At 43.0% G+C, this 27,243-nt stretch overlaps 1 protein-coding gene across 2 annotated transcripts in view; it reads right to left on the bottom strand.

Annotated features, from left to right (window-relative positions):
* DDX56 (DEAD-box helicase 56) overlaps positions 1–27,243 on the bottom strand; it is a 232,368-nt gene that overhangs the window by 14,033 nt on the left and 191,092 nt on the right. For both annotated transcript variants that reach the window (XM_044084239.1, XM_044084240.1), the window contains exons 11-12: positions 22,548–22,637; positions 21,948–22,053 (exon numbers count right to left, since the gene is read on the bottom strand). In XM_044084239.1, the coding sequence (XP_043940174.1) occupies positions 21,948–22,053; positions 22,548–22,637 (196 nt within the window). The remainder of the gene's footprint in view (positions 1–21,947; positions 22,054–22,547; positions 22,638–27,243) is intronic.

Below are 27,243 nucleotides of genomic sequence, written 5' to 3'. Positions count from 1 at the left end.
GTGGCCACACACTGTGCACTTGGAGAAAGTCACTTTCTGACATCTTAGAGAAGACACACACACACACACACACACACACACACACACACACACACACACACACACACACACACACACACTCTCTCTATGGGCAGGAAACGGGGCCTACACCAACAGAAAATTAACAACTTTCAAGGTACAAAAAACAATAATTATCATAAACGGAGAGGGATAAACTAATAATTATTTCTAAAAATTATCAAAAGGGGCACACACAGACCAAAGTTTTCGAAAAAACCCTGACACTTGCCTGGAGTTCAAAAATCCCGTGCTGGCGAAGCCGCGGCAAATAAGATCTGGGGATTGGAAGGAGATTGCAGTGTAGTATGGATAGGGGGGAGGAGCTTGGAGTTCAGATCTTTTTGCTTGGTATGCTGCCGGCTCGGATCCGTATCGGATCCGAAACCCACAGGCTGCTGATCAAATGAAGTTAACTACTTCAGATACCATGTTTCTCAATGTTTTTGCAGGGGGGCAAATAATCCTCCAAAAGGCTGCCCAGGTCATCCATCATCAAGAGGGAGGAAAGCAGCCTATTTCAATCAACATAGATGCACTTCTATGCCTGCAGCACTAGCCACGGTATCCACCACAGATAAAACAACCTAAAAAAGATGGGGCTGCGTGCACACACACACACACACACACACACACACGCACACACACACACACCTCCGGGGTGAAGGCAATATCTTCTAGGACACCAGATGCATGGCAGGGATCTCTAGGGCAGCCACAGCCCCCCCCAACAAGACATCCTGGAACATGGACAGATGAGATGCATATCTGAGGGCCCTAAATACAACAAAGCAGATGAATACATCTTACTACCAAAGCCCCCACCTCCCTCAGGGTACCCTGTCTGACATATAGCTAGAAGCAGGGTGAAGACCCAGGGAACCTCAAATAATCCTCACAAAGTCAAGAAAAACATTCATACTTAGCTTGGAGGGAACATTTTTCTCCAGTCTGCCAAGCATCAGACCCATTTGATACAAAGGCAAAAGATAAAAAGTACAGTTTTGTACCTGCCATAAATGTAGATGTTCGAGTGTTCACACTGCTGCAGTCATTACACTTGGGTTATCCTGCCGTCAGGCGGTCCCGCAATTGGCCTGAGTTCCAAAGTCTTGGTCCGGTGTCGGTTGCTGTCGCTTCTTCCCTGACGTCAGTGCGCCAGGGGTATATAAGATGCACCCGACGCCATTTTCTTCAGTTTTTCTTGCCCCAGATGTCAGGTGCCCCCAAGTAGGAAGGCAATGCATATTGCTAATCAAAAATATACATGTAAAATAAAAACAATAGCTTCAGTTACCAGCAAATACACCCCAAAGGTTGTATAGGGTAGATAAATATAGATAAGTCCAGCTAGTTCAGAGGGGATGGAGGGAGGGTAACCTGGACTGCAGCAGTGTGAACACTCCAACATCTACATTTATGGTAGGTACAAAATATATGTTCATCGTGTTACACTGCTGCAGTCATTACACTTGGGTAGAATCCCAAAGTTGAGGTTGGGTGGCTGGTCTATAAAGAGTTAGGCTTGGCTATGAGGCCCCGCAGAACTGCGGTGGCAAAGCCTGCTCTGGATTTACAGTAAAGAGGCAGGTGGTAATGCTTGGTAAAGATGTGCACTGAACTCAAAGTTGCAGCCTCCAAAATTTCCTTGGTAGGTACTCCTCTGAGAAAGGCTGTTGAAGTGGCTGTTGCCCTGGTGGAATGTCACCTAATGTTATTTGGGACTGATTTTCCATGCTGTGTGTAGCAGTACCGAATAGTGTCCTATCCATATGGATATAATCTGCATAGCCTTGCCCTGTGATCCTGCGGCATATGCTACAAACAGTTGCTCAGTTTTCCTGAAAGCCTTTGTTTTGTCCAAGTAGAAGCATAGCTGCCTGTGTATGTCCAAAGAATGCAGAAGTTTCTCCCCTTTATTCTGGGGGTTTGGATAAAAAGTTGAAAAATGAATGGTTTGGTTAAGAGCCACACTAGATACCACCTTTGGCATAAATGTAGGGTTTGTCCTTAAAGATACCCTGTCCTGATGAAAAATTATAAAAGGTTCCACTGCCATTAGTGCCTGTAGTTCTGAGACTCTTCGTGCTGAAGTTACTGCCAGGAGCAGAGCTGTTTTCCATGATAAAAATTTTAGATCAGCTGTATTGGCTGGCTCAAAAGGTGGTAGTGTCAGTTTTTCCAAAACGAAGTTGAGGTCCCAAGTTGGTGTTGGTGCTCTCCGGGGCGGTCTTATGTTTTTAGCCCCTCTGAGGTACTGCTTTAACAAGGGATGAGAGAATAAAGGACGATCCGTGTTGTAATGTGCTGAAATGGCAGAGGCGTGGATCTTAATTGATGAGAAAGGATAGGCCTCTGTCCAGCATCTCAGTTAAGCATTGTAAAATCTGAGGAATGTTTGGAACAAGAGGGTCAAGGTTTTGAGCCTGGTTCCAGGCGCAGAATCTTTTCCATTTTTCTGAGTAAGCTTTCCTGGTGCTAGGCCTCCTGGCCTCCAAAATGACATCCATAACAGCTTTAGAAAGAGGTGTTGCCTGTTTGACTAATGTATCTGCCATGCAGCCAGGTTTAGGGTTTTGAGCTGACCGTGCAGGATCTGATTGTTTTGTTGAGTCAGAAGGTGTGGAATTTGAGGCAAAATCCATGGTGGGCCTTGAGCCAAGTTCCTTAAGGTAGGGTACCAGTGCTGGCGTGGCCAGTCTGGAGCAATCAGGATCATCTGTGGTTTTTCTTGTCTGGCTTTTAAGAGTACCTTTGAAAGGAGAGGTAGTGGCGGGAAAGCATAAACTTTTAGGTTTTTCCAGCTGAACAGAAGAGCATCCACTTTCCATGCTTGTTTGTGATGAGTCCTTGTGCAGAATTTTTTTAGTTGGCAATTCAGTGGGGAGGCAAAAAGATCTATGTCTGGGCATCCCCATTTTTGAGTTACCATGCTGAAGATTTGTGGATTCAATTTCCATTCGTGAGGGTCCACGATATTTCTGCTTAGATCGTCTGCCAGAGTGTTTTTCTTTCCTGGCAGGAATTGTGCTTGCAGGTGAACTTGATATGTTAGAGCTGTGTTCCACAAGGTCATGGCTTGCCTGCATAGGGGATAAGAATGAGTGCTCCCTTGCTTGTTTATGTACCACATTACTGTGGTGTTGTCTGTCTTTAGTAATAATTGTCCTGGATGTAGAAGGTCCTTGAAAACTGTTAGGGCATTTTGAACAGCCAACATCTCTTTTTGATTGATGTGAAGATGCATCTGGTCTGTGGTCCACTTGCCCTGAATGCATTTTCCTGCCATGTGTGCTCCCCAGGCGTAATCCGAAGCATCTGTTGTTAGCGGTTGCCTGGCTGTGGGTTGGGTAAAAGGCTGACCCTTGTTTAGGTGACAAGCCTGTGCCCACCATCGAAACTCCTGTTGTAGGCAGGGAATCATTGGTATTACTGCTTCTAAACTGTGAGAGTGCTGAGTCCAAACACTTTTCATGTACCATTGTAATTTCCTCAGATGCAGTCTGGCATATGGTATTAGTAGTATCCAGGATGCCATGAATCCCAGGGCCTGCAGATTTTTTCTTGCAGGGAGATGGGACTTTCTTGCCAGTAATTGAAAATACTGAGCTAGTTGAACTTGTTTGTCTGGCGTGAGGTAAGCCATCTGGGCAGGTTGTACTTAAGCTGGCACCCAGGAATATAATCTGTTGCGAGGGCACTAGTTTTGACTTCTTTTTGTTTACTGTGTACCCTAGAGAAATTAGCAACCTTTTTACAAACGCCAGATGCTGTAGAAGAATGTCCTTTGTCTCTGCTTGAATGAGGCAGTCATCCAGGTATGGATATATTTGAATTCCTTTTTATCTGCAAAATGCAATTACTGATGCCAGGCACTTCGTGAAGACCCTGGGCGCAGTAGATAAGCCAAAGGACAGTGCAGAGAATTGGTAGTGCATTGTACCAGCTTTGAATCTGAGGTATCTTCTGCAATTTTGTCCGATAGGAACATGCAGGTATGTCTCTTTGAGGTCCAGAATAACAAGCCAAGCCTTCTTGCCCAGCATGGGTAGAAGCTGCTGTAATGTCAACATTTTGAATTTCGGAATATCCAGGTAAGTATTCAGAATTGAAAGGTCTAGTATGGGCCTCCAGGCCTTGTCCTTTCTGGGGACCAGGAAGAGTCTTGAGTAAAATCCTTGTCCTTGTTCCTGTTGTGGTACTTTTTGAATAGCTCTAATGTCCATGAGGGCTGAAATTTGTTTTTGTGCCTCTGCCCATTGATTTTGTGGCAGGTCTGGCATTCCTTTTAGCCTTGGTAAAGTATGAAAGTGGAATCTGTAACCTTGAGACACAATATTCAGGACCCATTGGTCTTGGGTGATTGTTTGCCAGTTTTGAGAAAAAAGTGCTAGTTTTCCCACTAAGGGGGCTTCCAAAAGGGACGTGCTTGGCATACGAAGGGGAAAGTCATTATGACTGTTTTCTGTAAGGTTGACACTTGTCCTCACCACCTTTTGGGGTTGAGGTGCCCCACTGTCGCTGTCTGTTTGAGCCTTGGGGTTGGGATCTGCCCCTTGGGTGTCTGTATCGGCCTCTCTGTGGTCTGTCTGACAATGGAAAGGACCAATTCTTTGTTGGCCAATTTCTGCTAAACCGAGGTGGCTGCACCTGTAAGAAATCCTTGACTGTTTGCATAGATTTAGCTTTATCCTCCATTTTCTTTAACACCTCTTCTGCCTTAACACCAAACAAAGTATCATGCTGTAAAGGAGCATCCAATAATTTTGCCTTAACATGATCAGGTAAACTTTGTTCTTTTAACCATGCATGTCTTCGAATCACAGAACCTGTAACAGCGGCTCTACAAGAGGCCTCTAAAGAATCAAAACCACATTGCAGAGTATGTTTTCCCACCTGTTCAACTGCATGCAATAAATCCTGCATTTATTTACAATCAGGCACTTCTGAGCTTGCAAGCATTTTCTGTTTTAACTGAGCCATTAAATATTGTTGGTACTTAAGCATGTGAAACTGGCAATTTAAAGCTCTTACTGCTAAAGTTGCAGAAGTGTATACTTTCTTCCCCCATCTATCCAGAGCTCTGGAATTTCTGTCAAGAGGGTACTGGATTTTTTGCAATGGAAGCCTTAACCCCTTTTGGACCCTGGGAAATAGTTTCTGGATCAGCAGAAGGGTTTTTGTAAAGAAACTTGTGAGAGTCAGGGACTCTGTAATACCTATCTGGCTTGGCTGGAGCAGGGGACAAAGAGTCAGGAGTTAAACTGGATTCGGAGAACACATCATCCACAATATCTAGACAGGCAGAATAGCCAGGGGCCTGTGCTGAGGCAATAAGAGGAAATCCCTGAGCCTTTTCTTGGATTCTGAGTAATCCTGACTTTCCCAATGGAAATGCTCCCTCATGGTATGTAAAGTTTCCACAAAAGAATAATCCTCAGGAGGAGAGGCTGAAGGGATAGATTCTTCAGCATCAGAGTCCTCATGGGGGGGGGGGTAGAGAGTATCCCTTGTCTGAAGAGGAATCTGAGGAAATGGAAACCTGATCAGAGGAGTCATAGTCTGTATCCTGCCTAGGCCTTTTCTCAGGAGGGGGATGGGAACCCCTGATTAGAGTAATGATGTCTTCGGCCATTTTGAGCATCTGTTTCTTAGGCATGGAGGACTGTCCAAGAGAATGCTGTACTTGTTTCTTTGTCTTTAATGGTACCTTTGTCTTGGCTGTCGTCTTAATGGTAAGTTGTGAAGGTCTGAAAACACCCTCATGAGCTGATGCCTGCTCAGCAGCTCCGGACCCATCTGAGGGATTAGTTTCCGTAGGCCCAATACCTTGAGTTTCCAGAGGTCTAGATGTCTCCACGTGGGAGTCGGTAGCGGGTGTCAGGGGCTGCGAAAGCGCCTCACTGAGAACTGGCGACTGGCCGAGCAGAGGTTTAGTCAGTTTTGGACCTCGGATGCCTGTCTTTATCCTTGTCCTTGCGTTTTTTCGGTATTGAGGTCATCGGCTGATCCGATGGCATTGTATAATTGAACCTTCAGCCAAAGTAGTGCAAAGCAAAATCAAAACGTCTTTTTATAGTGGGTTTGTTAAATCCAGCACAAAACCGACAACTAGTGACGTCATGATCAGGGCCTAGGCATGGAATACAATAAGAGTGGAAGTCCTTATGAGGTATTTGCTTCCCACAAGAAATACAATTATTAACTTTTTCTGACATCGGTCTGAGGCAAGAAAAAAGTTTCCCCAATGGGGTACTTAGCTTTATTGAAGACTTCGGATCTGAAATTCGACTTCGAAAATCTCAGGAGTATGCCGACTGGCACTTGTGAACTGCTTCTGCTTCAGGCACCGCGCGGCAAGAAAGACTGAAGAAAATGGTGTCGGGTGCATCTTATATTACCCTGGCGCACTGACATCAGGGAAGAAGCGACAGCAACCGACGCCGGACCAAGACTTTGGAACTCAGGCCGACTGCGGGACCGCCTGATGGCAGGATAACCCAAGTGTAATGACTGCAGCAGTGTAACACGATGAACATCAGTGCAACAGCCCTCCTTAGGTGCAGTGGCAAAGGGTGCCTTCACACTTGCCTAACACCACCAGCATTGAAATACTCAATGGGAAGGATGAATAAGGTGTTCAAAAATAAGATATCACCCCCAGCATACTCACAGACTAAACATAAGAGCTGAAATGCCACATGACCTCAAACAATGAGAAGCTAGAGGAATCTAATGACTTCAAAGCCTTGTTAATCTCAGAATCAAAGACCCAGAGGGACAGGAAATCAGCTAGGGAGGAAGCCTTAAGCAAAGCTCTCAACTTCTTTGCTGGAAGAATCAAGGACAAAGCCAAAATTAACAATGGGGGGGGGGGGGAGAGAGACCAAACGTAGGGACATTTTTTAGATCTTACTCAAATTCACTTAAAAATTTGATAGATCAACACATCATCAGCACACACGAACTGTAAAACTGTTGACAAGAAACGGGATGAAACTAAGAGCAAAATCAGGCACATTCTGCGGAGATGAGAGGTACTGCCTTTAGCCCTCCACCTCTATTGGTCTATATCATAGCAAAAGTTTATAATGCACATATTCAGCATGCACTCAGGAGTCAAGATGAGTGAGGCTCACAAGTAGATGCATGTGCCAGTGGCATCACCTAACAGGCAAAGGTGTAAAGTTTCCTTATGGCTCCCCCTCAATCTAGGATGACCAGTCTAGATGAGTTGAGGAAGTCCTGAAAAAAAGCAGTTTTGGCACTAACAACCCCAAACTGCAAATGAAGGACCCAAAGGGCTGCTCTCAACAATTACATTGGAAGTTTAAGGAACCAAATCAAGTGAGAGAAACATGGTACAAACAGCCTGGAATACGTCCTTCTCCAAAGATTAGGTGCCAGGAGTGTGCCTTGATATTTGAACTATACAATATATGACCCATAATTCTGCTAAACAATGCATTTCAAATTATGTCAATGTAGTCACCCTAACCTTTCAGTGCTTAAACAATTTGTGTACACCCAAATCCAAATACAATTTGCAAAAACATTTATTATTTACGTATTACTGCAAGTCTGACCATCTTTTTTTCTGAACATTTAGTGATAAACTATTGCCTTTCCTTACCAACTCCATGTTCTCATCTTCTGCAGACTAACTCAGTATCAAGCTGATGTAATACTAGGTGGGTTATCCTTCTTTCACAAGAAAGAAATTAATATGCAACACCAGGTACAGGTTGCGTGTGGAAGGAATGGCAGGCAGAGATACAGCAGCCATGATGTCTGAAGCCAAAAGTTTTGCCTGCAGCCTACAATATCTTATGAGGCATACGAGTGAAATGAAAAGTACAGTTGTGTACACTTGCCATAAATGTAGATGTTCCAGTGTATTCACTGTTGCAGTCATTACATTTGGGTAATCTGCTGGCAGGTTGCCCTCAGTCAGCCTGATTAACAAAGTCTTGGGTCCTGCGTCGGTTGCTGCCCCTTCTTCCATGTCGTCAGGGGTATAAAACATGCAGCCGACACCATTACATCAGTTTTTCTTGCCCCAGATGTCAGGTGCCCCCCAAATGGGGAGCAAATAAAATTAAAAACACAAAAATATACCTCCAACCAAAAGCAAATACACCAAAAAGGCTTTTTAAGTATAGTAAAAGAAAGCATAGGTATAGTCAGAGAAAAACAGGGGGTCGGAGGGAGGGTAACCAGGACTGCAACAGTGAATACACTCAAACATCTACATTTATGGTAAGTGTACACAACTGTACTATGTTCTTCGTGTTTCACTGTTGCAGTCATTACATTTGGGTAGATTCCCAAAGCTATGGTTGGGAGGAGGAATTTATACAGCATTATGACCAGCTATAAGGCCTTGCAAGACAGCATTGGCAAAGCCAGCTCTGGATTTAGAGAAAATTGGTAAATGATAATGCTTGGCGAAAGTATGTACAGAACTCCAGGTAGCACCTTCTAGAATATCCCTGGTAGGAACACCTCTGAGAAAGACTGCAGAAGTAGATGCAGCCCTGGTGGAATGAGATCTGATCCCCTGGGAGATAGGTTTTCCATGGTGCTTATAGCAGAAAAGAATGCAATGGCTTATCCATTTAGAAATAGTTTACTTTGAAATAGCCTTCCCCTCTGCCCCAGCAGCAAATGCTACTAGCAATTGTTCAGATTTTCTTCAAAATTTAGTTCTGTCCAAGTAGAACCTAAGTTGTCTGTGCACTTCCAAGGAATGCAGAATCCATTCCCCTTTGTTCTGTGAGTTAGGATAGAAGGTTGGCAAATGAATGGACTGATTAAGAGCCACAGTGGAAACCACCTTGGGCATGAAGGATGGATTGGTCCTCAGAGACACCCTGTCCGCATGAAAGATGATGAAAGGCTCCACTGCCATAAGGGCCTGCAATTCTGATATCCTTCTAGCTGAAGTGCTTGCTAAAAGGAAAACTGTTTTCCAAGAAAGAAATTTTAAGTCTGCTGTAGCAGCTGGCTCGAAAGGAGGTAGAGTGAGCTTCTCCAAAACAAAGTTAAGGTCCCAGGCAGGGGTAGAAGCTCTCCTGGGTGGTCTCAAGTTCTTTGCCCCTCTGAGATACTGCTTTAGCAGGGGATGAGAAAAGAGGGGTGGTTCTGTGTTATAGTGAGCTGAAATAGCTGAAGTGTGGAATTTAATAGAGGAAAAAGACAAGCCCTTGTGAAGCATCTCAGTTAAGTATTGCAAAATCTGAGGTAAATTGGGCACTGCTGTGCTCATCCCTAAAGATTGGTTCCAGGCACAATTTGAAAGCATAAGATTTTCTACTACTAGGTCTTCTCACCTGCAAGATGACATCCATCACAGGTTTGCTGAGGGATGTTAAGGGTGAATTTAAGTGATTAGCCAAGCTGCTAGATTCAATGCTGGGAGATGAGGGTGCAGAATTTGGTTCTCCTGCTGAGACAGCAAGGAAGGTCTCTGAGGCAGGTGCCATGGAAATATTTGTGACACACTGTGCAGGGGTACCAGTGTTGGTGTGGCCAGTCTGGAGCAATCAAAATTATTCTTGGTTTGTCCTGTTTGACTTTTAGCAGAACTTTGGAGAGCGGAGGCAGAGGGGTGAAAGGCGTAGACTGATTGTTTTTTCCAGCTGAAGGACAGAGCATCCACTTTCCAGGCTTTTTTGTGGGGAGTCCTTGTGCAAAATTTGTCGAACTGGTAGTTCTGAGGGGAGGCAAATAGATCTATGTCTGGGCTCCTCCATTTGCTTGTCAACATGTTGAAAATCCGTGGTTCCAGTTTCCACTTGTGTGGTTCCATGAGATTTCTGCTTAGTCCGTCTGCCAGTATGTTGAATTTTCCTGGCAGGAAGTGAGCTTGTAGGTGCACTTGGAAGCTCAAGGCCGTGTTCCACAATGCCATGGCTAGTCTGCGGAGGGGGTAGGAATGTGTACCCCCCCCTGCTTGTTTATGTACCACATAACCGTGGTGTCGTCTGTCTTTACCATTAGTTGTCCTGGAAGAATGTAGTCCTTGAAGGCTGTCAGAGCATTCTGTACAGCTAACATTTCTTTTTGATTGATATGTAGGTGCATTTGATTTGGGTTCCATTTGCCCTGAATGCACTTCCCTGCCAGGTGAGCCCCCCATGCATAGTCTCATGCATCTGTAGTCAGGGTTTGGGCGGCAGAGGGAGGTGAATGGCAGTCCCTTGTTTAGGTGGCAGGACTCTGCCCACCATAAAAATGCCAAGCGTAGGCAAGGTATGATAGGAATCATTGTTTCCAGACTGTGACAATGTTGACTCCATAAACTTTTTTAGTACCACTGAAGTTACTGCATATGGTATTAGAAGAATGCAGGAGGCCATGAACCCCAAGGCTTACAGTATTTGTCTTGCAGATAGCAGGGTTTTTTGTGGCCACTTATTTGAAGTAAGTTACCAAATGAATTTGCTTGTCTGGCGTGAGGAAAGCCATCTGGGCAGTTGTACTCAAGCTTGCACCCAGGAATGTAATCTGTTGAGAGGGTACCAGTTGTGATTTCTTTTCATTTATGGTGTACCACAGACATGCTGGAACCCTTTTTACAAACACCAGATGATTTAGAAGAATGGCCTGGTTTTCTGTATGAATTAGACAATTGTCCAGGTATAGGTTCATAGGTTGGCACTAGGCTATCAGCCCTAGGGCATATACAAGCCTAGCCATAACAATTCCCTGGCTATTTTTTCCCACACTATTTACTTCCCTGAACCCCTGTCTAGCAGGGTGACTGACGTCATCCCCGGGGAGAATTTCCTTTCTCCCATCCAATCGTCTAGGTTCCTTTTAAAGAGGGCCAAAGTGGCACTGAGGGATTGGGATTTCTTTAAGTGTAGCATGTCCAACAGCTCTGGGTTTGACATGGCCTTGTATGTTAAGCAGAGATCGCCTCTGAGTAGACGATATGCGACAGAGTATAGCTGGAGTGTTTTAAGGCGGTCAGCGTAGGACATTTGCTTTAGGCCTGCGATTCTTTTAGTGAGATATTTCTGCGGCCTTTCCAGTTGTTGCAGATGTCTTGAGAGGTACATACCAAATGGGGAGTAGTATTCTATAATGGGTCTAATGAGGGATGACTATAGTGGGACAATGACCTCCTTTTTTCTGGATGAAAAGCCCTTAGTGATGAGGTGTGCCACACAGAAGGATTTCCTGACTGTTGTGGCGATGTGGTTATCGAAGGTGAGACCACTGTCCACCTGTGTCCCCAAGTCTCTTATCACACTTTCGATGTTTAGTGTACTGCCACCTATATGGTAATTCACGGGTACAGGTTTTTTCCCCAAAGCGGATAACTATACATTTCTCGGCACTGAGCTTGAGCCCATGGCTCTGGCACCAAGCATCTGTTTCTGTAAGGCCCTTTTGTAGAGTATCCACATCATTTGGGGATTCAATAATGGCTCCCAGTTTGCAGTCATCTGCGAACTTTGTTAGCCAGAGTCCCTTAGTGTTGGCCTGTAATTCAGAGAAGTAGATGCCAAACAAGAGCGGTCCCAGGACTGAACCCCGAGGTACTCCACTTGTCATTTGTCTGGAGCTGGATTTGGAGTCGGGTACTTTTACAGTGTAGGTTCTATCAGTAAGCCAGTTAGCAACCCATTGGATGATGTAGGGGATTAATGCCCAGCTTAGTAAGTTTATCTATGATTCCAGAGTGGGGAATAGTGTCAAAGGCCTTGGCAAGGTCTAGATAGGCTGTGTGGACCACCTTACCCTTGTCCATGGCTCTGGAGACTGATTCGAAGAAGTCAATCAGGTTCAGGAGACAAGATAGGCCCTTCACGAATCCAAACTGGGTGGGGTCCAGTGTTTGAAGGTTGCCAATGTCTTTGTTTATAAGTTCCATGATAATACGCTCCATGGCCTTGCAGATAAGGCTCGTCAGACAGATGGGACGGTAGTTTCCTGGATCCAAGGTGGATCCCCCCCTTGTGGAGTGGAATAACTGTAGCTCTGTGCCACTCAGTGGGCACGAAACCTGAGGTGAGGCTATGATTAAACATGACACTTAGGTGAGGTGCCACTTCATATTGTAGTTCATGTAGTACACAACCCGGGATGTCATCTGGTCCCATGGATACTGTATTCTTAGCTTTGGAGAGTGTGTTTTTTTACCTCTGTGGCTGTTATTACTGGAATTTGGCAATCTTCCGGTATTAAGATGGGCCATTTAGGGGGTGAGAGGGGGGTGAAGTTGGCACTGAATCGATCTAGATATATCTGAATATTTCTTTGCCTGCAAAATGCAATTACTGGAGCAAGGTACTTTGTGAATACCCTGGGCGCAGTAGACAAGCCAGAGGGCAGTGCATAGAGCTGATAATGCAAGTAGCCTGCTTTGAAGCATAGGTGTCTTCTGCAAGATTCCCCGATTGGGATATGCAGGTAAGCTTCTTTTAAATCTAGAGTTGCCAACCAGGCATCTTTGCCTAGCATAGGAAGTAACTGGTGAAGAGTCAGCATCTTGAATTTTGGAATGTTCAGAAAGGTGGTTAGAGTAGACAGATCCAGAATTCGACACCATGATTTGTCTTTTCTGGGTACCAGGAAAAGCCTAGAATAGAAACCGTGTCTCTTTTCCTCTTCTGGTACCAGTTGAATAGCTCCCATGTTTAAGAGTGAAAATATTTGTTTTTGAGCCTCTGCTCACTGATTTGGGGGCAGATCTGGCCACCCGTTTGGTGTTGGCAACATGTGGAAATGAAATCTGTATCCCTGGGACACTATATTTAAAACCCATTTGTCCTGGGTTATGAGTTCCCAGTTTTTTTCATGAAGAGCAATCTTTCCCCCCCAAAGGGGCAGCTAAAAGGTAAGTGCTTGGTAATTTTAAAGGAAAGTCATTGAGACTGTTTACCATAGGGGGGTGTCTTTTTATTTCCAGATTTGGAAGTGGAGGCCCCCCATTGCTTAGGTCTGAGAGTCCCTTGGGACTGAAACCTGGTGTTTTTGGTGTGTCTGGATTTGGCTTGAGAGCATCTGGAAGGAGCTGGAAAGGACCAATTCTTAGTAGGCCAGTGCCTACTAAATCTAGGAGGTTGCACTTGTAAGAAATCTTTTACAGTTTGCATAGATTTAGCATAATCTTCCATCTTTTTAAAACTTATTCAGCCTTATTGCCAAACAGGTGGTCCTGATTTAAAGGAGCATCCAACAATTTTGCTTTAACATGATCAGGCAGAGATTGCTCCCTAAGCCAAGCATGCCTTCTAAGCACAGACCCAGTAACAGCAGACCTGCAAGAGGCCTCTAAAGAATCAAAACCGCATTGTAAAGTCTGTTTTCCAATTTGTTCAGCAGAATGCAATAAATCCTGTAAATCTTTATTTTCCACACAGTCAGAAATCAACATCATTTTCTGTTTAAAAAGTCCAATAATATGCTGTTGATATTTTAACATATAAAATTGGCAGTTTTAAGCCCTGACAGACAAGGTTGCAGAAGTATAAACCTTTTTACCCCATCTATCCAGCACCCTGGAGTCTCTATCAGAAGGGGTAGGATTTTTAGCAGTAGAAGCCTTAATGCCCTTAGGCCCTTGATAAATGGTTTCAGGAATGCAACAGGATTTTTGAAAAGGAACTTGTGGGACTCGGGAACCCTGTAGTCTCGGTCAGGTTTACAAGATGCTGGAGGCAGGGAATCAGGGGCCATACTGGATTCCGAAAACACATCATCAACAATGTCTAATACAGGAGGTATAGCCAAAGGCCTATGTTGAGGTAAAAGAGGAAAATCCCTAAGCGTTTTTTTTTTTTTTTTAATCAGAGAATTCCTGGCTTTCCCAGTGAAAATGCTCCCTTAAGGTATGTAAAGTTTCACCAAAAGAGAAATCCTCACGGAAGAAGCAGAGGGAATGGAATCCTCTGCATCAGAATCCTCAAAAGTAGGCATGGACAAATCCCGGTCATTAGAAGAGTCAGAAAAAACAGAGTCCTGATCAGAAGAGTCATAGTCAAGCTCAGGCCTAGGCTTCTTAGAAGGGGGGGAGGTTGACTATAACCTGATTAGAGTAATTAGGTCTTCAGCCATTTTGATCATTTGTTTTTTAGGCATAGGGCCCTGAACATGTGGCCTGGGCGTCATTTTTTTCAACATAGATCGAGATTTAGGCCTTAGTATTGAAGGTGGAGTTGGTTTGATATGCAAGTCTGTAGGCCTGAATACACCCTCAGAAGCCGGTGCCTGCACAGTGGCTCCAGACCCATCCAAGGTAGAGACATCCGTGGGTTCCATAGTTTATGTATCTCGTGGCATACCGGACTCTGAATAGGTCTCAGTAGAGGCCTGCGAGTCAGAAGTAGCAGGTATCAGGGGCTGCGAAAGTGCCTCACTGAGTACCAGCGAACTGGCGACTGGCTTAGGATAAGCGTTGTTGGCAGTTTTTGGACCTCAATGGCCTGTCTCTGTCTGCATTTTTTCGAAATTTCGGTAGTCGGATGGCTAACTGACGTCATTTCATGACAATTAAACCGAGATCCGAAATATTTAGAGGCAAAAATGTACCAATGACGGATAGTGCACTGATTAAATAAAGCACAAAACCAACAGCAAGGTACGTCGTGGTCAGGGCCTAGGCAAGGAATACAGTACAAATGAAAATCTTTATGAGATATTTGCTTTCCACACGTAATGCAGTTATTAACTTTTACTGACATCGGTAAGGAGCAAGAAAAAAAGTTTTCCCAACGGGGTACTTAGCTTTAAGATAAAGACTTTGGTTCTGAAACTCAAAAATGAAAATTTCAGGAGTCGGCCGACCGGCACTTGCGAGAAAGACTGGTGTAATGGCGTCGGCTGCATGTTTTATACCCCTGACGACCTGACGTCATGGAAGAAGGGACAGCAATCGATGCAGGACCCAAGACTTTGTTAATCAGGCTGACTGAGGGCAACCTGCCAGCAGATTACCCAAATGTAATGACAGCAACAGTGAAACACGAAGAACATCCACTGGTACATGTGTGATCCCACATATTTTTGGCTCCTAATGTGCTCTACAGCTGCGGAGTCTTCTGTTTGACATTAGCTCATTATCAGTGTGATGTATCCATTGCAATACCACCCCTCCATCAGGGAAATGGTCATTCAACCCGAACTAACCAACATTCAAGCTGCACTGACATCAATTCAGTTCGATGGAAGATTAGGCAGGCAACCTGACCCTCCATGAGAAGGAAGGCTCACAAAAAATAGTTTGTTATTCAACAATCTGTATCTGTTAAAGGGAGATGAACTTTGTGTGAAAAAACATTTAAAAAAAAAGCTGAATACTTACCTAATATAATTACTGAATTTTACTACACAAAACTTAAATGATTGAAGTTCAGAGTCTGTATTACCCTAATCCCTATTAAACAATGCATAACTTATTTTCACAAAATTCTCCCAAAAGTAATACTCTTATCTCAAGAATCTTCATTAGACATACACACACAAAACAAACAAACAAACAAAAAAAACCATGAGTATCAAGTTTAACTACTGTTGAAATTTAACTGCAGTGCATTAATCAAGTGTAGATTTATGCTACAGTCAGGCTTGGATAATCCTACAGCACAAACACATACAGCCATGCAGCAAAAGCTGCAAGGATTGTGTGCTACACACACAGCTCTATCACCCCTGTAACTCAGGGAGCTGCATTTCACAATGTGTGACAACTTTATTTACATTATAATGCAGTCATCCATGGGATTTATACTAAATTACATTAAGTCTACCTATTATCGCACAAAAATGATGTTTGTACACAGAAGGAAAACAATGAGGCAAGGCTAACATACCGAAAAAGTACAGTTGTGTGCACTTACCATAAATGTAGATGTTCGAGTTCATTCACTGTTGCAGTCATTACATTTGGGTTATCTGCTTGCAGGTAGCCCTCAGTCGGCCTGATTAACAAAGTCTTGGGTCCTGCGTCGGTTGCTGTCTCTTCTTCCATGACGTCAGGTCATCAGGTGTATAAAGGATGCAGCCAACGTCATTACATCAGTTTTTCTTGCCCCAGATGTCAGGTGCCCCCGCTAATGGGAAGCAATTAAATCTATAAATATACAAGGTTATACCTCAAACAAAAAAGCAAATACACCAAAAAGCTTTTAAGCATTGAAAAGGAGAGAAGAGGTATAGCCAAATGAAGTCAGGGGGCTGGAGGGAGGGTAACCAGGACTGCAACAGTGAATACACTCGAACATCTACATTTATGGTAAGTGTACACAACTGTACTATGTTCTTCGTGTTTCACTGTTGCAGTCATTACATTTGGGTAGATTCCCAAAGCTAAGGATGGGAGGAAGAATTTAGATAGCATTAGGACCAGCTATAAGGCCCTGCAAAACTGCAGTGGCAAAGCCAGCTCTGGATTTAGAGAAAATTGGCAAATGGTAATGCTTGGTGAAAGTATGTACAGAACTCCAGGTAGAAGCTTCTAGGATGTCCTTGGTAGGTACGCCTCTGAGAAAGGCTGTAGAAGTAGAGGCAGCCCTGGCTGAGTGGGATTTGATCCCCTGTGGGATAGGTTTTCCATGGTACTTACAGCAGAAGTGAATACAATGGCCTATCCATTTGGAGATAGTTCACTTTGAAATAGCCTTCCCCTCTGTCCCTGCAGCAAATGCCACCAGCAGTTGTTCGGATTTCCTTTTATGTTTAGACCTGTCCAAGTAGAATCTAAGTTATCTGTGTACATCTAAGCAGTGCAGTATCCGTTTCCCTTTGTTCTGTGGATTAGGAAAGAAGGTAGGCAGATGAATGGACTGATTAAAGGCCACACTGGATACCACCTTTGGAATGAAAGAGGGATTGGTCCTGAGGGACACCCTGTCCGCATGAAAGATGATGAAAGGCTCCACTGCCATAAGGGCCTGTAATTCAGATACCCTTCTTGCTGAAGTGATGACTAAAAGGGGAGCTGTTTTCCAAGAAAGGAATTTTAAATCTGCAGTAGCAGCTAGCTCGAAATGAGGAAGGGCAAGTTTCTCCAATATAAAGTTAAGGTCCCAGGCTGGAGTTGGAGCTCTCCTGGGTGGTCTTAAATTTTTTGGCCCCTCTAAGGAACTGATTGAGCAGTGGAAGAGAGAAGAAGGGAGGTGCTGTGTTATAATGACCTGAAATGGCTGAGGCGTGAATTTTTATTGAGGAAAACGACAGGCCCTTGTGAAGCATCTCAGTTAAGTATTGTAAAATCTGAGGTAAATTGGGCACTGTTGTGCTCATCCCTTGAGACTGGTTCCAGGCACAGAATCTTTTCCATTTTTCAGCATAAGATTTTCTAGTACTAGGCCTCCTTGCCTCTAAAATGACATCCATCACTGGTTTACTGAGGGATGGTAAAGGAGAGCTTAGGTAATTAGCCAGGCTGTAGGTTTAGTGTTTGAAGCTGAGGGTGCAGAATCTAGTTCTCCTGCTGAGACAGCAGGGTAGAAATCTGAGGCAGGTGCCATGGAGCCAACAGTGACACACTGTGCAGGAGGGGGTACTAGTGTTGGAGTGGCCAGGCTGGTGCAATCAAAATCATCCTTGGTTTGTCTTCTTTGATCTTTAGTAGTACTTTGGAGAGCAGAGGCAGAGGAGGAAAGGCATCAACTGTTTTTCCAGATGAAAGACAGAGCATCCACTTTCCAAGCTCGTCTGTGGTCAGTCCTTGCACAAAAGTTTTCCAATTGATAGTTCTGGGGGGAGGCAAACAGGTCTATATCTGGGCTCCCCCATTTGCTTGTCAACATGTTGAAAATCCTTGGTTCCAGTTTCCACTCTTGTGGGTCCATGAGGGCTCTGCTTAGTCCATCTGCCAGTGTATTTAGTTTTCCTGGCAGGAATTGAGCTTGTAGATTTACTTGGTAGCTCAAGGCTGTGTTCCACAATGCCATGGCTAGTCTGCAGAAGGGGTAAGAATGCGTACCTCCCTGCTTGTTTATGTACCACATAACAGTGGTGTAGTCCGTCTCTACCATTAATTGTCCTGGAAGAATGTGGTCCTTGAAGGCTGTCAGAGCATTCTGTACAGCTAACATTTCTTTATGACTGATGTGAAGGTGCATTTGAATTGGGTTCCATTTGCCCTAATGCACTTCCCTGCCAGGTGCGCCCCCTCCCCCTCCCATGCATAGTCTGATGCACCTGTTGTTAGGGTTTGGGCGGCAGGGGGTAGTGTGAATGGTAGTCCCTTGTTTTGGTGGCAGGCCTCTGCCCACCAAAGGAACTCTAGGCGTAGACAAGGAATGATAAGAATCATTGCTTCTAGATCCTGCGAATGTTGACACCATAGGTTATTTAGATACCATTGTAGTTTCCTCATATGCAGTCTTGCATATGGAATTAGAAGAATGCAGGAGGCCATGAACCCCAAGGCTTGTAGTATTTGCCTTGCAGATAGCAGGGTTTTTCTAACCACTTGTTTGAAGTAGGTTGTCAAGTGAATTTCTTTCTCTGGCATGAGGAAAGCCATCTGGGAAGCCGTATTCAAGCTTGCTCCCAGGAATATAATTTGTTGACAGGGTACCAGATGTGATTTCTTTTCATTTATGGTGTACCCCAGACAAGTTAGCACCCTCTGTACAAAAGCCAGATGATTCAAAAGTATGTCCTGGTTTTCTGCCTGAATTAGACAATCATCCAGGTACTGGAATATTTGAATATTTCTTTGCCTGCAAAATGCAATGACTGCAGCTAGGTACTTTGCGAGTACCCTGGGCGCAGTAGATCAGCCAAAGGGCAGTGCAGAGAACTGATAGTGCATGTAGCCTGCTTTGAAGTGTAGGTATCTTCTGCAAGATTCCCTGATTGTGATGTGCAGGTATGCTTCCTTTAAATTTAGTGTTGCCAACCAAGCATCTTTGCTTAGCATAGGAAGCAACTGGTGAAGAGTCAGCATCTTGAATTTTGGAATCACCAAAAAGGTGTTTGGAGTAGGCAGGTCCAGGATAGGATGCCATGAATTGTCTTTTCTGGGTACCAGGAAAAAAAACTCGATTAGAAACCTTGTCCCTTTTTCTCTTCTGGTACCAACTGAATAGCCCCTATGCTTAAGAGAGAGAGTACTTGCTTTTGGGCCTCTGCTCACTGCTTTGGAGGTGCATCTGGCCAACGCTTGGAGTTGGTGATGTGTGGAAGTGAAATCTGTATCCTTGTGACACTATAATTAAAACCCATTTGTCCTGAGTAATGAATCTCCAAGTTCTTTGCATGAAGTGCAATCTTTCCCCCCAAAGGGGCAGTCAGCTGAGAAGTGCTTTGAAGTTTTAAAAAGAAGTCACTGAGACAATTTACTATAGGGGGGAGTTTTATTACTCCCAAATTTGGAAGTGGAGGCCCCCCACTGCTTAGTCCTGTGCGTCCCATGGGACTGAAGTCTGGGTGCTCTGCAGGATCTGGATTTGGACTGAGAAGGTCTGGAAGAGGCAGGAAAGGACCAATTCTTAGAAGGCCAATGCCTACTAAATCTTGGAGGTTGTACTTGTAAAAAGTCTACCAGTTTGCATAGATTTAGCTTTTTCCTCCATCTTTTTAAGAACTTCTTCTGCCTTGTTGCCAAAAAGGTGGTCCTGATTTAAGGGAGCATCCAGTAATTTGGCTTTAACATGATCTGGCAAGGATTGCTCCTTAAGCCAAGCATGCCTTCTAAGTACAGACCCAGTTACCGCAGCCCTGCAAGATGTCTCTAGTGAATCAAAACCACATTGCAATGTATGTTTACCAACTTGTTCAGCAGAATGCATAAAATCCTGTAAATCCTTATTTTCAGTAATGCAGAAGATCCTGTAATCCTTATTTTCAGCACAATCAGGAATCAACATCATTTTCTGTTTAAGCAGTCCAATAATATGCAGCTGATAATACGAAACTGGCAATTCAAGGCCCTAACGGCCAAAGTTGCAGAAGTGTATACCTTCTTACCCCATCTATCCAGCGCCCTGGAGTTTCTATCAGAGGGGGTAGGATTTTTGGCAATAGTAGCTTTAATGCCCTTGGGTCCCTGTGAAATGATTTTAGGATCCGCAGTAGGATTTTTGAAAAGGAACTTGTGAGAGTCAGGAAGCCTGTAATATCTATCAGGTTTTCTGGAAGCAGGAGGTAAAGAGTAAGGGGCCGTGCTAGAGTCCGAAAAGGCATCATCAGTAATGTCCAGTACAGTAGGTATAGCTAAAGGCCTGTGCTGGGGCAGCAGTAAAAAAATCCCTAAGCCTCTTTTTAGAATCAGAGAAATCCTGACTTTCCCAACGAAAAAGCTCCCTGACAGTATGCAAGGTTTCACCAAAAGAGAAATCCTCTGGGGGGGGGGGGGGGGACAGGAGTAGAGTCCTCAGGTAGATGAGGGTAAATCCTGGTCATCAGAGGAAACAGAAATTTCAGAATCCTGATCAGAAGTATCATAAGCAAACTCAGTCCTCAAACTCAGTCCTAGGTCTCAGAGGGGGAAGGTTGGCTTCCCCTGATTAAAGTAATAAGGTCTTCAGTCATTCTTATCATTTGTTCTTTAGGCATAGAGGCCTGACCATGCGGTCTGGGCGTCAGTTTTCTAGGCATGGTTCGAGTTTTAGGCCTTGAAGAAGAAGATGGTGCCGGTTTAATATGCAAGTCAGTAGGCCTGAATACACCCTCAGACGCCGGTGCCTGCACAGCGGCTCTGCACCCATCCGAAGTAGAGACATTCGCAGGCTCCACAGCTGAAGCATCTCACGGCATACCTGACTCCGAATGGGTCTCAATAGAGGCCTACAAATCTGAAGTAGAGGGTATCAGGGGCTGTGAAGCACCTCACTGAGTACTGGTGAACTGGGTGGCCTGTCTCTGTCTTTATCTTTGCATTTCTTCGGAATGTCAGTAGTCGGATGGCTTACCGAAGACATATCAGGATAATTGAACCGAGCACCAAAAAATTTAGAAGCGCAAATATACCGAAGATGGATAGTTCGTGGTTTAAATAAGGCACAAAACCGACAGCGAGGTATGTTGTGGTCAGGGCCTAGGCCAGGAATACAGTACGAATGAAAATCTTTATGAGTTATTTGCTTTCCACAAGAAATGCAATTATTTACTTTTACTGACATCGGTTTAGAGCAAGAAAAAGTTTCCCCAAAGGGGTACTTAACTTTTAGTTGAAGACTTCGGTTCTGATACTCGAAAACGAAAATTTCAGGAGTCGGCCGACCTGCACTTGTGAAATGCTTTTGCTTCGGGCACCGCACAGCAAGAAAGACTGATGTAATGACGTCGGCTGCATGTTTTATACCCCTGATGACCTGACGTCATGGAAGACGAGACAACAACTAACGCAGGACCCAAGACTTTGTTAATCAGGCCGACTAAGGGGTACCTGCAAGCAGATAACCCAAATGTAATGACTGCAACAGTAAAACATGAAGAACATCTGCAAACATTAGAAAATATAAGCCGATATGAAGTACTGGAATCATGCATCATTATTTCTTGAAAAATAAAGTAGAACAGATCAAATGGGATCATCAATTTAACAACAGTTAAAGTGGAACTGAAAAGCCAGGTATTGTAGCAAAAGAAAAAAAGGCAAAGGTAGGCAACAGTAATTGAAATGTTATCGTTAGCAACTGCATGCATAGACAAGAAATGTAAGCATAAAACCAGAGCAGTGCAGACCAATACCAACTAGGTACCTCTGGTCATCCTGGAACCACATTTGAATATACTATCAATACAGGTAATCCTGCATCATTGGACCTACAAAAGGATGCAATCCTAGATAGACTGCAGATGTTAGCACCTAGATACACTGCACCTAGCTTCATACAGTGTTGTAAATGAGGAAAATGAAGTATGCATAAGGTACTAGCAATTACAATGCCTCACCAACCTAAAAACAAAACATTGCTTACTTAGGTAATCCGGGACATTTTTCAGGTGTGGTTTCACTCGAGCTGGATGGATAGGCTTATCATGGCGCAGAAGCTGGAAATCACGGGGATTATCTTCAAAGAATGTCTGCAAAATTTACAGGTGAAAGCATTCAGCTAATGTAGCTAGTGTGCACAAACTCAGGCAATCAAGATAATGCTGGCAAAATATTTTAATGAAAATTGAAGCAAAGTAAATTCATCTCACAAGACAAACTCTGAGGGATGAGTACATTCTTAACGGAGTATAACACATTCTTTTGCAACATTCTTGAAAATTCAGATGTCTTCTTATAATACACACAACCCATGGCATCGAACACACTGGTATACAAGTGTACAAAAAAATTACTGACATACAGTCCCAAGATCTTCACAGGCAAAAGGAACACCCCATGACATTCAAGGGGACACCCTTCTAAAATAAAACTTACAAATATTCTAGTCCCACCTCCATTTCAACTAGTGTTCACTACACACCTCGAGGTCTAGCCCTTTAGCAATCTCCTCACCACAATGGCTAGTATGACCACCATGCATCTCTCTAGAGAAGGCCATGCATAGAACCTTCAGACATCTTACCTTCAGTTTCTCAGAGTTTAACAGCTCCTCCTTTATTTCCTTAAGACGAGCCTCTTTAATTGCCTGCTTGGTGACGGAGCGCATAGCATCCTAAAAGGAGGAAAACAGCAACACGTAATCAGGCACAGGGCTGCAAAGCTGCCAATTTCCTCAAATTAATACCATTAGTAATGACTGAACAGCATCCAGGATCAGCTTTATGCAGCCTTCTATTTCATCTCTTCAGCTCAGATGCTTACATAGACTCCTTTACACTGGACAAAGTTCTGAGGTGTGAATCTTTTTCCAGAACTTGACTTCTGATTAGGACTATACATATGCAGAAGTTGGCTATTCTGCTCCTAGCTTTCCAGATATTAAAATATAAAATCACTACAACTATTATGGGCCTTAACTTTCCAAATGGGGCAACAGCACCACCCTAGGCCATTCACATATAAACAACTACAATAGCAATGGTGTAGGATCAGCAAATTTGATTTCCACAACAAATGTCCAGTAAAACTGCACAGTGTAACACAGTGTTTATAGCAGCTAAAGAATTTACTGCAAACAATACTGAAACTCAGTGTAGCACCCAACCTTTAAAGGCAATCAAGTTCATCAATGCAGCTATTTGATGAATGACACCGCAGACTTTGAGACAAGGTACACTCAACACACCACCTTTATTATATATTATTAGCTCCGATACATATCAAAATCGGCAATGTAATTTGATGAACAAAGCTTTGGTGAAGAGCTGATAAAAATGACCTGCTGACAAATGTCAACAAATTAAATGAACACCATTTATAGATCACTTGGTATGTGGAAAATCTAGGTATCTACCCCCAAATGCCATTAACACAATATCATCTTCCCTCAGCAGACATTGTCATTATTCTTCAGGTTTCAGGCCCAGTACAATTAACTGTCATTCTCACTTTAGGATTCTTTTGTGATCCCAATAAGCATTTGGCTGTCTTTCACTCTTTTTTTTTTTCCTTTACCTACTTGGTGTTAGGATTCAGATATTCAGTAAAATTTCAAATTTACTCTCTCAAAAAACATTGTTACTATGCTGTGCTACATTAAGCTGGTTGTACCTGGCATCTCCAAGTGTATGCCCTTATTCCGGAGTTCAAACTCTTTTACTTATTTCCGAAAGGTCTCCTACTCTGAATTCATGAGATATGAGAACCATAATTTCTGAAAACAAACTTACTAAAGAAACTACAATTTTTTCAGGTTTCAGAACATTTAGGTGGTATAATTATTCTGGTTTCCCTTTTCTTGGTTATCTTACCTTAAAATTTACTTCACTCATTTTTTTCTACAATTTAAATGGTCCTTGCCACTCTGCAAGAAAACTTATTTTTGACAGTGGGGATTCATGCAAATACATAATCACTTATTTCAAATTCTCCAATATTACCATTTTTATATGTTCTCTGTCATGTCGCCTGCAAAGTGAGTGCATGCACACACACAAACTCTCTCTATAATATACATATATATATATATATATATATATATATATATATATATATATATACATATATATATATATATCTATACACACATGTTTGTGTGCGTCTGTGTGTTTACTTATTCTACACACTACTGTCATTGACCTGTCCTGCAAGTATATACATAATAAAAAAAAAAAAGTTCGATCACACTTCTTCAAGGGGATATTTCCTCCTCCAAGATTCCTTTTGCTTTATCTAGCAAATCACAGGGATATCTGCCAAACACACATTTGAAAGGGGGTAAATTCAGTTGAGACTTGTGGTACTTACTTCCCTTACAACAAAGAGAAGATATGGAAGCAGTTGGTCCCAAGTTTCACCCATCAATTTCTATAGCCTTCCGTAATAATAAATTGATTTTACTAAAGTTCTCAAGTAGCCTGTGCAAGAGTGGTATACAGATCCATACTGTCTAGATCTGACTCACACGAAAACATACAAAGTTCATGCATTTATCTGCACATAAATGTCGTCAGCCTTAGTGTTAGAAAAATATGTATTAATGTGTGTATTAGCAATATGCTTAGTGCATTTAGAAGCTTGAAGAGAGTTAACACATTTATTCTATTTCATATTGCATAAATCTGTACAAACTGCAGTTGCTTTCTGACCTTGTACTGTTAGCTAAAATCTTGCTTGTGCCTTGGAAATTTACTGAGAAGCAGGTGATTTCTGCTTGCGTTAGAAAAATAATGAATAGAACAATACTACTTGTATGAAACTTAGACAAGAAGTTCCGCTGTACCATGAGAAAATACACAGCTGTAGAAGTTACAGATAATTAGTACAAAGCCTGCTTGAAAATATGAACTGCAATCAGCATTTGCTTGTATCTGTATTAGAAAAGTACCTTGAAAAGTAACACTGTACAATAGATGCCTGTAAACGGATTAATAGTCACCAAGGCCAGGTTGTTTTTCTGAAAAGTTTCTCACAAATCTAGTCATGTCAGCAGAAAATCTGAAGTAACATCTGCTGTAGAACAATGCTAAAAGTTGTGTTTGATTACGTCAGCTTAGAAGGCCATGTCTTGTAAAATAGTATAAAAATGAACATACTTCCTGTTAGCAGTTAGACAAATCCTTGTATTTGCATGTTTTTGTCTCCTTGCTGCAAGTAAATTAAAGTGCCTTAACTGAACCTTACGTGTATTGGTCTTTGAAGTTTTTTCCTTTGACAGATTGGTCCTTCACTTCGCCTCGGATCAGACAGGCCAGGTGGCTTGAAAACATACGGGGAAGAAACCACATCGGTTCTTCTTATTTGAAAAGTCCTCCGACTGAATTGTCGTACAAAATAGGCCAGCCACTTTCTGATCTGCGACTGAAGGACGGGTTTACTCGAACCAGGTGATCAATCATGAAGGCTCAGGTAAGGTGAATCTACCTTCTTTTCTGTTTTAGATCAGGGACTAGATTTGTATTTGTTCTGTTAAGACTTTATTTATACGTCAGGGACAGAAAGATTACGGTCTTGTCACAGATCAGGAAAACAGAGCAGATAAGCAGTCATTCTGAAGAGACTATAAAAACATCCGTGGTACCACATTAAAAATAAGGAGTTACGTAACAATTAAAAGGGTAGAACAAAAATGGGTAATAATTGTACAAAAAGGTCCCAAAATCCGCCGTTAACCGAAGACGCGAAATATATGCAGTCACAGCGTGCTGATAATATTAAATACTACTCAAAATGGGTTAATAAGTATGAATTTGACGGTAAACTAGAAAAATCCTCACTTGTCAAACAGCTTAAAACCAATTCTAGAGGTCGGGTAAAAAAGCAACGTCAATTAGTAATTCCTCAGGCACACAGATGGATTGAGGAAGTAAACCGAAGGGAACAAAAGAGTAATAATTCAAAAGCAATGTTTTTACATAAAGAGGACAATAACTTAGTAATAGCATCAGCCCCTCCGCCTCCCTTACCAGAATATGAGGCAAGTGAACAAATTAGTCCACCCCTGCGATATCCTGCTGTCACTGTGAGTAGAGACACTACAAAAGCGAAACCGTTTGTTTGAGATCCCGTCGAGACCAGGTCTCGAACACGGGCAGGAAACTCAAAAGGGGACATTGAGTTATATCAAATGGGTAGAAATTCACGATTTATGAGTGAAGAAGAAATATGCCCACTTATAGAAGTGCCTAATCCTCAGGCAGGGCAAGAAGGTCAGGACCCAACGATTCTAGTGTATAGACCCTGGACTCCGGAAGATATCCAGAAAGCCACTGAGGGAATTCCCCATCCAAAAGTTAATTTTAGAAAGTTCTTAGAAGATTTGCAAGGAATGAGGCTGAGTTATAATTTAAATGGAGAAGAGGTAGAAAAAGTAGTCAGACAAATTGTGGGACCAGATTGGCACATGATTAGTGGCAACTGGAATCCCCATGATATTGCGCTCAGGCCCCTCCCACATACAGCGCAGAGTTAGACAGAGTGAAAGGTCTTACAGACCGAATCTCTGAGAAATGGAAGCCTAGGGCAGACTGGACTTGCATTAATCAATGCATCTAAAAGGAAGGTGAAGCTATTGACCGATATTATGCCAGACTATTAGAATGTTTTAATAACCACTGTGGAATGCAGGTTCCTGAAGACCAGACACATGATTCCCCATATGAGCAGCAGTTAAAGAACGCATTTTTGAAAGGCAGTATTGCACCCATAAGCAGCTTTACTACAAAACACATGGTAGATCATCGTACAAGCAGGTTACAGTCATTGCTTGAATATGCTAGGCATGCCGAAAGGCATTTTAATAGCAAAAAGAAAAAGAAAGCCTAAGTATTTTCTGTAGAAGATGGAGCAGAAGTATATGTAGTACAGTCTGGGAAAAAGTGCAAGAGAAATGCCCAGGGAAACAAACAATCTGATCTACGATCAGAGGACTTTGAAGGGCGAAAGAAAAGGGGTGAATGTTTTAAATGCAGTAAGAAAGGACACTTGGCAAGGGATTGCAAGAAAAAGAAGAAGGCAACCACGGAGGATAAGGAGGGTGAGGACTGACTATATGATAGTCAGGAATCACTAGAAGGGGATAGCGGAGAAAGGACAAATGAGTATGTGACAGAGGGAGCAGAGAATGTGACAGAAGAAATAGAGGAAGTGCAAGAAGTCACGGATAGTGAAGAAAATGAAATATTGGATTTGGCTTTATTGAGCTTAGAGCTCTATTTAGC

The sequence above is a fragment of the Protopterus annectens genome, chromosome 9.part0, assembly GCF_019279795.1.
Source record: "Protopterus annectens isolate FY-2018-M chromosome 9.part0, PAN1.0, whole genome shotgun sequence".
Lineage (NCBI taxonomy): Eukaryota > Metazoa > Chordata > Ceratodontiformes > Protopteridae > Protopterus > Protopterus annectens.
The sequence above is the reverse complement of the archived record's forward strand: the minus strand, read 5'-3'. Positions and strand labels throughout refer to the sequence as shown.